The sequence below is a fragment of the Pagrus pagrus genome (assembly GCF_965226575.1).
Source record: "Pagrus pagrus genome assembly, chromosome: 22".
Taxonomy (NCBI): Eukaryota; Metazoa; Chordata; class Actinopteri; order Spariformes; family Sparidae; genus Pagrus; species Pagrus pagrus.
The window spans coordinates 16,023,497-16,039,618 of NC_140204.1; the positions used below are offsets into that span (position 1 = coordinate 16,023,497).

The following is a 16,122-nucleotide window of genomic DNA, read 5'->3' on the forward strand; positions in this document are numbered from 1 at the left end:
CTGCATCATTAGAAGCTAATAGCTCATTAAATCTCTATCTGAGCCATGTTTTCCTTATGTCCCTCTCAAACAGACCAGATAATCACCGGCTGTGATTCAGGATGATTCATTTGTAGCCTTTGTTTATCAGAGCCTGTAAAAGAGCGGCTCGTTCCCAGGACAATGACTGTCCCAGTACAATAACACTATGTGCAACGTTTTACAGCCCCTTCCTGCATCCCTTTGTGCCATTTTCATCTGGGGCTGCTTTTCATGGTTTTACAGAGGTGCAATTAAAGGACATCTTAATGCTGCAGCCTACAGTTGGATTTCATACTCATGTTTCTGGAACGTATCATGTGCCCCTGATGTGGCCATACAAGTCATAGTGATCCTGGAATTGTTAATGTTTAGAGTTTGGTCTCTTTAGTCAAGTAGACTACTATTACTACTTAAAGCAATTAAATTTTTTAGATCATCATAATCAATGTTGTTCCAAGACCATCATTTGTAGGAAGCTGTTGTGGCTGAGTGGGTTGTGTACAGGACTCTTGCTCAGTAGACTGGGGTTTGTATCTCATTTGGAACATATGATTTACTGTACACTTGTTTTTACACGCGTTCTTTTCCATTTGTTTTCAGTTTTCTGATTTCTGGTTTAGGGAACGTAGATATTCAGGTTTAGGCAACACAAATACTTGGTTAGGTTTAGGAAAACATGGTTTGGGTTTAAATAAAACTTTTCGTGTGTATTTTTCCAGTCTTTTTCCCCAAGTCGCTAAGCTATGACATTACAGAAACGTGATTGGTCAGTTTCAATGGCGGCCCTGGAGCAACATTCATTATGATGTTCCAGGAACAACACAAACATATCAGATCGTATAAATCCACATATTTGTGTATCATTATGACAGTAGCACTGCATACACCAGGTCCTTAAAGACATGTGGTTGCAGAGTTTGGTGTGGAGGAACTTGACCCCATCCACCACCAAACAGGCTGAGCCTTATTGCCCAACAGTTAGTGTCCGACCATGACGATGCTCGTGGCTGAGTGGGAGCAAATCCCTGCTTTCAAAATGTTGTGGAAAGACTGCAGCAGCACATTCATGCCTGTGGTGTTGGAGTCAGATGTTTAACAATCACATATGGGTGCAGTGGTTATGTGTAATGTGTCTGGGTGTAATCAAATCCAAATATTAGCAATACAACTGAAATAGCAGGCTTTTATTTGGTAATTTTGATCTATCCAGATGAGTAATGGCGAGCGTATGATGTTAATGGCTGTAAACTATTTTTTTCTGGTTCTCAAAAGAAAAACAACAAAAAAACAGCTGCTTCATGACAACAGGAAACCGTTGGAGGGAAATTATTCAGTCTGTGCAGGATCACCCCTGCTGCGCCTAATATTCAACTTAATGCGTCACTCCAGGCAAGTTGTTTTTGAGAAACAAGAGCTCGTCCAGTGCTCAGTCCTAACCGTCTTAAGCTGTGTGTGTCCCTTTGATAAGCTACACCACAGTTTATGTATTCGCTTAGACATGAAACCATTAAAGCAGAGAAGATTGCGTGTCAACACCTGGAGGAGACAGAGACACGAGAGCGTTGTGGACGACCTCGCTGGAAACATGACACTTGTGAATGTGATGTGTGATTTATTTAGCTCCATTAAATCTTCAGCAGTGGCTCTCACGTAATATCAAAACAGTCAGACATGAGCTAAATGTAAATTCACAAAAAGGAAAAGGGAAATGTGTGTGAAGATGAAGCATGTCTGAGTGTTTGTTTGTGTGTTGAAGGGCGTGCATTCCTGTGACATGTAATCTCTCAGCACAGTTTATCCACGGCACAGGGAGACGTGGTGTAACGGTGTTGGTCCTCTCACTTCTGGTTGAGGCAGCTGTAGAACTGTGAGCTACATTCGTCCGACCTTTTGTTCACGTCCTGCTTAATCGTTTATCCTCAAGGTTTGTGGTTCTTCAGTAGGGAATGTGAGCCAAGTAGCCAAAGTGTGATGGAGAAGAAAAGTGTTTAACAGCTCCTTTCAACATTTACTATATGCACTGTGTATAACAAATCAGTTGAATCAATGCTTTATTTATCCCAGTGGGAAATTACAGCATTGCAGCAGTCAAGTCACACAGGCATCACAAACAAAACACTCAAAGAGTTAGAAAATAAAAAAAAATGTAATAAAAACAAACAAAGTCTCAGCTGAAATGAACCAGCCCTAAAGAGACAGGTGAGTGTATGAGAAAACTGATGTGGTTTGTGGCATTAAAACATCTAAACATATTGTAGTAGTAACCCAAAATAAAATGATGAACCTGAAAATTAGCATAATACGTCTCTTTTAATCATATTAGTAATTTATTAAGTAAAACTGCCAAACACTTCCTGGTATTTGATGCTTTTCTTTGTTTTACGTCATCTTAAAATGAAAATCTTTTAGTTCTGCACTGGGTAAACAAAACAAGCAATGTAAAGACATGATTTTGGGCTCTGGGGAAATACGATGAGAGTATTTCACTACTTTCTGACATTTTAAACACTACACAAATAATTAAAAGTTGTGACACAGCAGTTTAGAGCACTTTGGCAGGTGTTTATATGTCTGTCTGTGGACAGATTTTGTCCCAGCGATAGCATCCCAACCGTGAAAGATGGAGTCAGGAAACCTTACAGGTGTAGTTGAGATCAAAATAAAGGCCAAGTTTGAGTGCTTGTGTAATAATGAAGTAATGACTCCTGAGTTGTAGTGGGTTGGAGCGTGAGCATGTTGACGGGTGTCGTGGCTGATGTGAACCGATTGCCAGGTGTTATAGTCTATTCCTTGAAAAATAGTGAACATATTTAAAATAATTGCTAGTTGCAGCTCTACTTGATGTACTGCTTGTAGATTTCAAGTGACAGATCTCCTCAAACAGCACAAATAGGATTTTAAGTCCATATTTTTGTGTTGACGATGGATCAGATACCTACATGTGTAATGTGAAGTGTCTTTTTTGTGGTGACGAACCTGAACACCCAGCTCTGCGGTTCATCACAGCTTTAAGGAGTTTTTTTTTAACACCCGTCAAACTGTCAAATTATGCAGTGCTGATTAAATGTGACTCAAGATTCTGTTACTGCATTGCCTATGTGTGCCCCAAATGTTTTTAGAAATATATGTTAGTGGACTGTTTAGCGGTAATATGAGAAAGTTTAGCAGAATAGCGAAAACAAAGCACGGCCTGTCATGTCGCACTAATTTAAAAATATCTTTCTTCTGTATAGACAGTTTAATGAAGAGACCATCATTCCAGCAGTGAAATACTTCCTTTAAGGAAGAGATTCATTTGTTGGACACGGTGAATGTTTGTACCTCTGGAGGAAGCCGGCACTAGGCCTCTTTGATTTTGTCTTACTTGTATATATTAGTGGATCAAAAATAAACTTTAATGTCTGCCTGTTGGATGACACTGCTGCCATAAGAATGAATTGCTCTGAGTGAAAGTTCAAATTAATTTACACTTCCCACGTACTGACTACGACTTAATAAGTTCTGTTGCTTTATATGGATGCTGTGTTTTATCACTTTTTCAGAGGAGAGAGCGGAAGGGGCCACTTGTTTTTGTTCCTACACAGAATCTTTATCGGGTTGTAAACTAAACAGGCCCCGCCACCTGTTCTTTGTTTTGCTTAGTGTTTTTTGTTTTTTTTTAACTCTAGCTTTTGGCAGCACACCTGAGTACGTGTGTTTCCTCAATATTTGAAGTAATTAAACCTTGAGTCTAACCAGAGTAGTTTCAGTGCTAGAGGAGATAATAAAATGAGATCCTTCCTAATCGGATCCATATCATGACCACACTAAGCAGGCCATACATCCCCACTGCAGACATTTTGCTGCTGACCTTTGACCCTGATCACAGCCAGGGAAGTGTTGGGAATGTTATTGAGGTCTTCCTTGACATGGGTGGTTTCAGGGACAGGGCGACACCACGACCCTTTATAGTGACACCTTGTAATGGAGAGCCATTTGTATCGTCAAAGGGAGGTCGAGAGACCTCTGTGGAGCAGCACCTTTAACCTTCACATTATTGTATCTTCTCTGATGACGTTCTAGATTGATGTGAAAGACAAACTGGGAGCAGTAAAGAGGAAATTAGATTACTTGTGACTTAATATTAAATCAATACGAGCAGCCACGACCAGGACCACTTTTTTTCTTTTTTGGAGCAAATGTGTGCTCAAGTGCTAAAAGTTAGAACTTAGTGCTTGGTCTTGGTTCATAAAGTCCTTGACTACCGGATGGAGTGTCTAACCCTATTTTTTTTTATTTAGTCTTTACACATTTATAGACTAGATGAAGAATCAATTACTTCAGAATGAAAATAATTCATTCCTACCAGGTTTAAATCTTACTAATTTAATTCTACCTTCTTGCAGAGTAAAGTTCTGGTAAAGTGGTCTGTTTAGCCCTTTAGTGGATATTTCAATGCAGCAAAAAAATAACGTAACACTAACAAAGTCTGCTTTTCTACAGGGGCCGGTGTTTTTCTGCTCGCATCTGCTGAGAGCGAGCAGATCAGCTTTCTGTTCGACTGCATCGTCAGAGGCATCTCCCCCACCAGAGGCCCTTTTGGACTGCGGCCAGTTTTGCCAGGTCAGTGCCAGAGGTGTTTAAAGCTGCTTAGCTGGAAAGGACTAGAAAACCGACTACACGTTAAGAGAGGGACGGTTTAGAGGCACAGACTATTATTTAGAGAAAGCAGATGAATCTCTATGCGATCCTTATTTGGATAATTACTAACCGAGCTGTTGCCAAGGGGTGTGGGCAAACACTTGAGTCAACACTGGCCATTTAGATTGTAGCAAACCCTGCTTGGCTCCCCTCCTGTGCCTCCAGGGATTTATCATAGCAGTTAGGTGCACTGCCTTCCTGGAATCCAGCCATTTTTGGCAGAATGAGTCAGAGGATTCCTCTGTGAATGGATGTACTTTGATGTGACTAAATTATGACTGACAGCAGTTTTTTTTAACATAATTGGATAATCCTTTGAAGCAATTTATAATTTTAGTCAAACGCCCAAACCCCTGACTTAAGTGTACTGTGGTGAATGTAAAGCTTAGGGTCAACTTAACATGGGTAAGAGAATAACTTCTGTACTTACTGTGATTATGGCAGCAAATTCAGTTGTAGTCTATGTATAGTTGAGGGTGAAGTGCTACTGTTGAGCTAGCTGGGGGATGGACAGGATCCAAATAGCCATTAGATATTTTTAGTATTATTACAACAGGGTTGTCTGGCAAGATTTCAATCTGTCATAGGTGTCCAGCACACTGGAGAAATGATGGAACTGAAACGTAAACACCATAATCTTCATCTGTGGATATTTAATAAAGGAAGTTTTATAAGTTTTCTAAAGATTTAATAGGGTGAAATATTGCCGTACTTCCTCTGTAGGCTTGTCTGTTTAATGAGCACTGAACTCTGGCGTGTCCACCCTCAGCTCTTCTCCTCTGCTTCTCTTGTGCCACACATTGTGAAAACTTGACAGTCTCTGTGCTAAAAAAGTTTATTTTCCACTGCTTAACTTGCTTGTGAAATATCAGCTTTGTTTACATATTTTCAGTGCAGAACTGTAGTGATTAATGATTTTTAATTTGCCAAGAAAAATGCCAAACTTTATCTGGTTCCAGCTTCTCAGCTGTGAATATTTGCTGCTTTTTTTTTTTTTTTTTTTTTGTCTTATGCGATAGGAAGCTTATAATAGTTGCATTTGGACTGTGACAAGCAATTTACAGATGTCAGTGTGGTCTCTGGGAAACTTTTTTTGGCATGTTTCACAATTTTCTGCTGAAATGAATAACGAAAACAATAGTTGTTTAAGGTTGTTTCTCCACAACTTTCAGATTATCCAGCTCACAAATTTAAAGCTGCTGTAATCAATGTTTTTATACTAAAGGACCATCCACACCAAGAATGATAACTATAACAACAACTTTAAGTACAAGGTTTTAAAAATTGTTTTAACTCAAGTGTAATGACAATGACAGAGGGGGACGATATCATTGAGATCACTTTCAGAGCGATGAGATGAATGATAGAAACACTGACAGCCAATCAAAATGCATCTGAATTCACAGAGCCATCAATCAGCTTAATTTAGGGGACATTTCTCTACAAAATAATGTTGCAGGAGGTCTTATAATATTGGTTTCCAACTGCAGCTGATGTCCTTTATGTAAGCGAATCGATGGCAGAGTGAAATACCCAGAGTTATTGCCCAACTCTGCAGTTTTAGCGTCTTTCGTCTCGTCGTTTTGATTTTCCGGTCTGCAACTTAATTGTTATGATTTGTTTTTGGCTGCATTAAGCTGTTTGTTTTCAGTGAAAAAGCTCTGATAAACCCGCCGTATGCTATCTGCCCAGCTCCAAACAACAGAAAGGCAAAGTTAGCCACTAGCTTGTTAACATAGTCGAGCATTTAGCAGCTGAAGAGCCAGATATTCCCCTCAGAAGCTGGTGGAGACCAAAAACGGAGTTAAAAAGATTATGTTCACTAGGTGGACACATGACTCCATATAAATGTTTATTTTGCGAAAGGAGAAAAATATGTCAATGTTGTGTATACAATCTTGGATCTGTTGACCCAAAGTGGCCATAAAATTCAGTAATTGCAGGTTTACATTTAAAATAAACTCTTAACTTTAACTTTCCTACTTAGGTATCTTCACACTGTCTCTATCGACCATATACTGTCGAAAAAATAGAAATAGTAGAAATGTTCTCTCTTACAAGCTGTTAAACATTATCTGCTCACTTTAACACTTACAATTTTCCACACTATCAGTTTGAAAAAAATTTTCTCACCTAGTACATAACTTAACAGGAAATGTGGAGCGGGCAGCTGTGGGGGCTTGTGGATATTCTGGATTTCACACATCTCGCCGCCCAATCACAGGTTGAGCTCATACTCCTATTATTGTGGTGCGTAGTAGAATAAATAGCAGGGAGGATGTCGGAGGGAGAGCAAGGGGTCAAAGTCACAGTTCACACAAGTAGAGCAGCCAAAGCCTCCTAATCACTCCGAGCATGTATGTAACTTCATCCACAGGATTCCAGTGCCGCCTCCCCCCTTCATTTCATACTCGCTCCCCCTCCCCCTCCCCTCTTATTCCTATCTGCAGCATTTAATTGTGTCTCTCGTGCTCACTTGTGTTTCACCTCTCAGTTCTTGTCTGTGTCCCTGTCACTAAATTTCTCTGCCTCTACTGCCTCGATTGATTAATCGCTGTTTTGTCCGCAGGGTCAGTTATCCGTATGTCACCCTTGCGTGCCGTACTGTTTCCACCTCTCTCTCTGCCTTTCGCTGTATGGCTGTCTGTCTGTTTAGCCTCCAGGATACACTTGAGGGGCATTCTATATGAATGTTACTAGAACTAGAAAAAATTACAGATATAGCAGGTGATCAGGCTGTCGTCTGTAGTGTGTTGAGAATGAAGATTTCAATGGCTGGTTCAAGATAAAGTAAAAACATTCAGCCGAACAACTAGTTAGACTTACCTAGCTTTATATGTGTATGAAAAATCACTGTAGTGGGAGTAAACAAACAAGATTTTAACGTGTTTGTCTGGTTTTGTGTCTTTTGTCTCCTCCTGTTTCCAGTCTTTATGTTAAGCTAACTTGCTGCTGGTTGTTCGGGCTTCAATATGTAAAAACTTTGGTTTGAAACATTCAGAAAATAACTAAAATTATCAATAGAATGTGAAGAAAAAACAGTTTTGATGTAATGTCAAAGACGTCTATATATGGTGTTGCAGAGATGTCTACTGAAGTAAGCATGCTAACCAGCTAGCCCTAGCCTACCCTTTGTAATACCACTCTGAGCTCCCAATCTGAAACAGTAGCTAAACGGCTAACTTAACTAACTAGCTAACGGCAGCCAATGTTAGCAGCATCTAGCTCTCTGGTGATATGTCAACAAATGGCCAATTCTTAAATATTATAATGAATAATATTTTCCCCTAATTGTGTATAGCATTTTTTTGTTGTAATGCCACAAGTGCTGTTTAAGTGAGTTTGTTTAGTTTCGATTCCGTATCTCATAACTGTAGATATGAGAAAAATGTAACAAGGACACATTTTCAAAGCCTGTTTTCTCTTCAAATGTAGGATTTTCTGGCTTCTGTGACTCTCTAAAGAGGAGGAGGCGTTAGTGCAGCTTAGCTGGGATGAGCAAACCACAAAAATACAGCGTGTGACAGGCTGTGACACCTGTTAGTCAAGCAGATATTACCCAAGACGCTCCCTGTTTTGATCTGTCTGGCTGCGCTCCATTTGGTCGTGCTGCCGTGCCGCTTGTTACATATGCGACTTAGCGGAGTGCAGATGGCACATGAGGAGGCATGTATGATGTGAATCTCTATCAGCCGATAATCAAACAGCAGCAGGTAGTGGAGATGCTGTGGTAAATTTTAATTTCACTTTTTCACAGCTTGTAAGTGTTGGCAGAGGCTGTATTACTTTTTAATATTTGGATGCAGCCATGACGAGCCACGTGAAATATCCGTTTGTGTTGTTTTCACAATGGTGCTGGTTCACAAACAGCCTTTAATTTGTAAAGATACTACAGCAGAGCAGAACTGCCATCTTTTGAAGAAAACTTCACATCTTTGTCATATTAAGGAGACATGTTTTCATCATGACGAAAACATCTGGTCATGATGAGAACTTGAGAACAAGTATTTTAATGAGGATGTTTTGGCTAGATTTTACCAGTATTAAGAGGAGCAGTCCAGGTGAGCAGGCTCACATTTTTAACTGATAAATACCACCATGAAACTTCCCCAGTTGATTACATACATTAAGACAGTTATTTTTTGTGTTAAACCACAGTACACTAATTAAAATGCACACATTCTCAGGCACTTTCAGAACAGAAGTTAAGTGTTCATGTCCAGAACAACATACCTGAACAAAGATAAAAACCAAAACGTATTGCCCAAAATCTCTGAATGTTCACCTGTAGTGGAAGTTTGACTGTTAATCTATCATTCATTTTGTTTTTAATCATTTTGTACAAACATTTCAAATCTTAGTTCGATTCTATCTGGTTCTGATGGTGATTTGACCTCTAAACTAGTCAGCAGTGGGCAGAATACATTTCCTGAAAATGTGACGCTCTATCTGTTTGGATTCTTTGTTTTGCTGCGCACCTATTTTTCTGCACTAGGGGAAGGGAGAAATCTTTGCCTCCTCATGTTTGTATGATGTGTGTCTTTTCACATAACAGACGGACAAAGAGCTTTTGTCTTCTGGTTCGAGATATTCAAGGACGGAAAATAGTTCATAATTAACATAAATGTCAAACGGAATAAAAAAGTTCAATGTTTGTGAAAATATTTGAAATCTCAGCTCTTTGTCATTAGAGCTGCAAGTAAGGATTATTTCAATCAATCTCTTCTCGCCGTCTTTAAATTGCTTCTTTTCATTGCAAGTCTTTTCATTTACAATTATAAATGACAATGAAAAGCAGGAAATCCTCACATTTTAGCTTGAACAATGATTGAAACGATTAATAATTGGCCATTATTTGTCAATCGTCTAATTAATTAATGAAGTACATTGTAATTGTTGCAGCTCTGTTTGTCTACAGACTGCAGGAGGTAGTTCAGCAAGTTCATCTATTTGGATTCTTCAGGTGCATTATTGCATAGCCACATTTTCAGCTGGGAATATGTGCGTCTTTAAAGATGTATGATGTGCATCAGGGTAAATACCACCAGCACCTACAGTTTTTTGTCTTCCAGGTGACGAGGCAGGATTTAAAAGGGAAATTCATATAATCAACATGTAACTATAAGAGTTTGACCAAGTCTTTCTTTTTTTAATTTAGGACACTGTAAGTGATACTTTACCACATTGCTGTTGCAGGCGCTAATGGATAAAGAAAAATAAAATCGATCCAGTGTCAGAGCTGACCTTGGACGGTCCAAGGTACATTAGATCCTTGAACAGCACCAAGAATCTTTAGCCACCAGCAGCAGAGTGCGTACCAACAGAGCCATGTGGCAGCGCTATTAATAAACCCTGTAGTGTTGCTCAAATACTGCAAGGTGTTCCCCTGTGTGACCCTTTATCTATGTTCGTACAAAGACCACATAATAGTACACAACGCTCCTGCCAACGTGTTTGTTAGTTTTCACTTGTGGCTGACGTTTGATTTTAATGAAGACACAGAAAGATGAGCGAGACTCTCATGGGCTGAATTGTCCCTTCTTGTTTCTCTGGATGTGTTTTCACACCTGCGCCCGTGTCACCGCCGTACAAAACGCTCAGCTGCATCACATCTGATCCCGTGTCTCAGTGACAGCAGCAGGACTCACTAAACTTACCTTGTCGTCACACATTAGTTTGATGACGGATGCTCTCTCCAACAGACCCCAGCGCCAGTCAGACGAGTTCGGAGGAGAGGCTGAACCACGAGGCCCAGGAGCTGGAGAAACGACTGAGCATGCTGTCTCACAGGAGCAGCACAGGTAGAGAGCCATGTTACCATGTTACTGAAACCAGAAAATGAGTTGGCATTTTTGCACTTCTGGTTCCCTCCTCTTAAAGTCAGTGGGTTTTTCTGTTATACGTCTAAAAAAAAAGTCTGTGGTTTACACAAGCATAAGAGGTTTTCATCAAATAACGTAACTGTTGATTCAATTATTATTTAATTTTTGTTATTAATGAAAGTCTTATCAATGTTGTCTTTCTGTGTAGCCTCATCCTCGTACTGCCCGTCCGCTGGGGGAGACGACCGCAGCATATCCGGTTCCTCCGACACGTCAGACACCAGCCAGTCGGACAGCAGCGTCGGCAGCCGGCTGGCTATTTGGAGCGAACAGGCCTCCAACCCACCTGAAAACATCGTCCACGCAGGTACCAAAGTGGCGTTACAGAGCATCGAGAAGCTTTCCGTCAGCCAGGGAGGCGGGACGCGACCTGCTGCCAAGCCCCCCCGGCAGCTCCAGGAGATCGGCCGACAGAGCTCGTCTGACAGCGGCATCGCCACTGGCAGCCATTCCTCTTACTCTGGAAGTTTCTCCTCCTACACAGGCAGCCTGGACATCAACCCTGGGGAGGACTTTGGCTCTGTTTTCAGCTTGCCTCCCCACTTGGCTCAAGACCTGAGCCCTTGTACTTGCCCCACAGCCCCTGGACATGAGTACCAGGTACCCACATCACTTAGGTATGTCTATGACACCCCCAGGAATCTGTTACAGGAGGGAAGTGGGGGTGCCAACGACGATGAACCCTCCACCCCAACTAAGGACACTCCAGCCTCTTCAGGCCTCACAACAGACTCAACAAAGGAGGATAAAAGCTGCAGCGTGACCTGTGAGGGTCACTCAGAAACTACTGAAAGACAGTCAGGGGGTGAGCACGTACAGGGCCCCTCAGAGGAGAGTAAGAAAACCAAGGTGGCGCCCTCTAGTGAACACCCAGACTCCTGTCACATCTGCAGCTCTGTCTCCAAAACCATCGTGACCATCTGCTCAGTTTGTGGTGGATTTAAGGTGAGTAGAGAAAAATCTTTCTGTGTCAGTTGTTGCAAAAAATATTGGTTTATTTTTAATTTTTTTATTAGCCATCTGTTTGCATCAAAACTTAGAAAAAAACTCCCGTACAAATAGTCTCCTGAACGTGCTCTGTTGTGTAACTCCCTGTCATACAGTAGCAGCTTGTGTGAACAGGCCTTATCATCACTCTATCATCTGTTCCGCGGCACGCTGTCAGGATGACCTTTGTGGTATCGTGCAGGCGGTGACGGTGATGCCGCTCTACGCTCAGTGTCAAAACAGCAAACAGTCTCGTGGCCCCATCTGTCTAACAAGTTAGCATTTTAGCAGCCAAGCGAGGTTGACGCCGTCATCTTATCCAGCAGATCTAGACCTTGTTAGTCACTTGAAGCTTTTCTCTTTGCAGACCTCTACCTCCTATTTCTTACTTAACTTGATACTTGCTTAAGGAAGTGTTGTCCTTTTTTATGAGAAGTAAAAGTAAACTCCAAGCTTTTGTTTTGTAAAAAAAAATATCTGAGGTGTTGCTCTCAATATGAACTTTGAGCTGTCTCCTAGGTGATATTGCTTTTTTTTCTTGGCTCAGCAATCATGCTGATGGTGCCGACAGCCATTTAAGTATTTGATTCCTCTTGGATTGATGACTATCTTCATTATCGATTCGTTATTTTCTCTTTGCTTCCTAAAATGTCTGAAGATAGTTATACATGTCCATCACATATTACAACGGCCTAGTTTACATATTTAACTCACTTGTTTTGAGTTTCACATAACGAGGTTGAGGAAGATGAGGTGTGAAGCAATTCCAAGCCTGTTAGATTTTTCAGATAATCAGAATTTGTTTTTCGTCTTTTTTATTGTATGACTGGCGATGAAATAAATGAATGAAAATGTGCTCTGATGCAGTCCGTAGTTCAGTGTCAACATCAACTGATCTACTACTGCTGCAGGGTTGATTCACCTGGGAGTAAATCCTAATTGTATACATTCACATTGTGCAAAGCAGCCAGATGTCAGCTGGTGTAAGTGGGTTTTTTTTTGTCAGTGTAAAAGAGGTAAAAGTTACATTCTGTTGATAGTTTTTCTAATTTGAGATGTTTCCAAATAACAGTTATTGGTCTCCTTGATTACTAATAATCCTGTCAGTATCTCTTTAAAAAAAACATTTGTTAATCCCTAAAGAAAATGAGTAAATATTCACATTTGTGAAACCAAAGCATGTTTGGTGTTTTGCTTCAAAATGACCTGAATATTAAAATAGTTGACAGCTAATTTTCTGAATGAATTGACGTATTGTTTCAGCTTCCCTTAGTTGTTGTTGCTAGAAGTAAAGACAGACATGTTGGATTTGAGGAGAAAGTTTTTAGTCTTTGATTTTTTGCTTGGCTGTGATATGTTGTTATGTGGTGTGAGAGCTCCACTGTTTTAAGGCTGCGCCTTAGCTATGATTTAGATTTCCTTCTCATCTGAACATCCAGGTGCAAACTCGTTAAAAGCTTCTTTGTCCGTGAAGGTCACTTTTATTGAATACACTAAACATATAGCTCCACCTGCTGGTAGTGCATTTATTCAAGAATGCACGTTGCATTTGATTATCTGAATAAAATATTGTGTTTCTCTTTGTTTCTCTTCAGTCGCTCCTCAGAGAACTAAATTAAACATGAGAGTTATTGTCCAGAAGCTGGTGGATCAGACATGAGCAGTGTGGGAGGGCATTTCTCACCCTCAGCGTGAGCAACACAATCCACCCCTGTAGTGTTTATTGGCTCACAGTTAAAGGGCTAGTTCAAAAGAAAACAATAAACCATAACTTGAATCATACAACAAATGTAATTTCACACTTTTGACATTATTTATATTAATTATGATCATTTATCAGAATTAATTGTACTGTAAAATGTACTGAGGGGGGAGTGTGGATAATAAAACTACAAGAACAAGTATGGAGCGTGCGCTCTGTGATGGATGTAGTCATCTGACAGCTATGGACGTGACATTCACAGCCTTGACACCTCACAGAAACTTAACAGTCCACTGTGGTGAGCTTTCAAAAGGAGAAGGCTGGTGATATTGTATATCATATTGTATAACCGTCAACACATCCTACAAAAGAAGGCCAGAAACAACAAAGAATTGATTTAACAAGTTTTATCTGTGTAGCCAATAGCTGTTGTATCTCATTCTTTGAGCCACTAAAGCTCCATTGTTGTCCAAAAACTACTAAAAATGAACCGTGCTGCTGCACAGGGTGACGTGTTCCCTTTAGCCTTTATGAAAATACTTTAAAATACATTTTCGATTGCAGCAAGCAGGTGTCCTTTTCAAATTTGACATCTTTTTATTTTTTCTTTGGAAAATGACACGTTCTGTCGGCATAATAATTCTTAGAATTCAAAACAGACGTCTAAAAGTGAGATTCTCAATTTTGACCAGATATGTATGTACTGCATTTTGTCCTTGTAGGGCACTATAGATCACATAACTACCGTCTAATTAAGCCAGTGCGCATTAAAAATGTTAATTATGCTTTTTGTTTCTGTTTTGTCTCACAGGGGACACCGTACATCCCTGCAAGTGGCTCAGTGATACCTGCCATACCAGGTAAGTGTAATCACTTGAAGTACTGCATGCGTTGATTCCTGCATCTTTGAACAGAGTTGATGCATGTTTGAGAAAAAGCATTCACCGTTTGCTGGAGAAGCCAGAGCTGACTGAGCTGATTCAGAACAGCGTTGAAGGGTGCCTTTGCCTCCCGAACATCATATTTTCAATCCAGCAGATCAAAGCGTTGACAAATCACCACGCACACCCAGCGCCAGTGAATATTATATTGCAGTGAAGGAAATTCTGGAGAAATCCTGTGCCTCGCCTGGCTCTGTGAGGACGAGCGAGGATTCACCGCTACCAAAGAAAGGAAGAGAGAAATTAGCCAGTCTCTTAGCTGATCTGTTAGGCTTTCCAAGTGCAGACAGGCAGCCAGAGGCGAAGGCTAACAGACTGAACTTGTATGAGTCAATGAGGCCAAGATTTGGAAATGAGCTCAAATCTGCACCAACCTGTGCGCCACCGACACAAGATTCACAACAAGACAGAAGAGCTGTCATTTATGAAAACTGTTTCAAGTGTCAGGGAGAGCGCTGCCACCCACCGCCACGGATCACACCTCCTGAAATGTACCGCAACAGGAACATTTCCACCTTAAGAACCTTTCCAACCGCGCTGCCCTTGGAGAGAAGCAGAGAACACGAAGTTGCTGCTAATGAGGAGCTGCTCCATCAAGCTCGCAGTGATGGATCACAGCATGTGGACGGCCACTGTCAGCATGAAGAGATGAATGGTCGGACGGCGACCAGCGAAGGTAAGAGGCCCTCTTCAAAGCTTCTGCAATTCCTCTGGTGTCCTTTTCCTCCTCAGTGCTTTGAAATTGATCTTCTTTTTGTTTCTGTGCTGTTGTTCTCTTTATCATCAATAAAAACACACTTTCCTCCTGGCTTCTGTTTTTTTTAATCAACTCCCTTGTTTTCTCTCTGCACTTTGTGATGTTTTCTTTTGTTGTATTGCTTTTACAACTAAACTTTTTGAGTGCTGTGAAGAGTAGAGGGGGATTACTGTGAGAGTTATAAAATCAAAATGGATTTTCAGGCTCTAATAGAGACAAAAGAAAACAAAATTGAAGGAATCCTTATCAGAAAAGTTTACCAAACAAAAAAAATGACAATTGGGCAGATCTATCTATCTCTTTTTAATTCTCAGACATTTATCTACCTTTAAAAATCCTCTACTAGTCGGGCTATAATATTGTAAATGCTGATGTATCGGTCAGGCTCCAAAATAAAACCTTTCTACATTGAGAAACTGAAGGTATCGGTGATAACAGTGTTGAGATTTTAATTAAATGACACTTAACTGTCTGCTGCATGTGAAGACTTTTAACCAGCATGCAGGGTGTGATTAGTACTGCTCTTCTTTCCCCATGTGAGTTAATAGTTTGTGATATAGTGAGATGATCCGCTGTTATTTGTTCCCGTCACTGGATCTGCAGGAAATCTTGCATTTATTCCCAAAACAGCACCTTGTCTGCTTTGATTCACAAAGTGGATTAAAAAGGCACAGTGTGGGATTATTTTCCTCCCTGGCAAAAAAAATAAATTAAAAATGCAGTTTAGTTTCTTATTTTTAAAACACACTATATTTTTCTCTCCTACCAGACAAAAGGCTTAATAGTAAAGAGGAAAGACGCAGAGCTGATCCTGCTTATGAGATCATGGAGAGTCGGGCGCCTGAGAGGAACTCGGAGGTAGGCCAATCCAAAACTCTCTAATCCGCTTTATGATATCAACCGCTCACACATTTTGACTGTGTAACTCATTGTGCTCAGAGTTCAGCTAAATATTTTTTGCGGGAAAATGTCTGATATCGTGGGAATACCTATTGATGGGAAATGTAATGATTAACTGCATAGGGGTTAGTTTTAAAGGAGGCTGAAGTAATATCTGAAATCATCATGTCAGAATGTGTTGCATCAGTTTTTCCTGGCTACTCTAGTCGAATAGTTTAAGCTTAACAAGCTGTGACTTGATTTACGCGTACA

General features: G+C 40.5%; 1 protein-coding gene across 3 annotated transcripts in view; it reads left to right on the forward strand.

The window, feature by feature from the left end:
- Positions 1-16,122, forward strand: part of LOC311251974 (protein Dok-7-like) — a 34,772-nt gene that overhangs the window by 5,829 nt on the left and 12,821 nt on the right. The window contains exons 5-10 of one of the 3 annotated variants that reach the window (XM_084344707.1): positions 4,504-4,623; positions 10,404-10,502; positions 10,732-11,528; positions 14,084-14,132; positions 14,308-14,889; positions 15,740-15,828. In XM_084344707.1, coding sequence (XP_084200833.1) covers positions 4,504-4,623; positions 10,404-10,502; positions 10,732-11,528; positions 14,084-14,132; positions 14,308-14,889; positions 15,740-15,828 — 1,736 coding nt within the window. The remainder of the gene's footprint in view (positions 1-4,503; positions 4,624-10,403; positions 10,503-10,731; positions 11,529-14,083; positions 14,133-14,307; positions 14,890-15,739; positions 15,829-16,122) is intronic. The other 2 variants (XM_084344708.1, XM_084344709.1) reach the window with 2 other exon arrangements.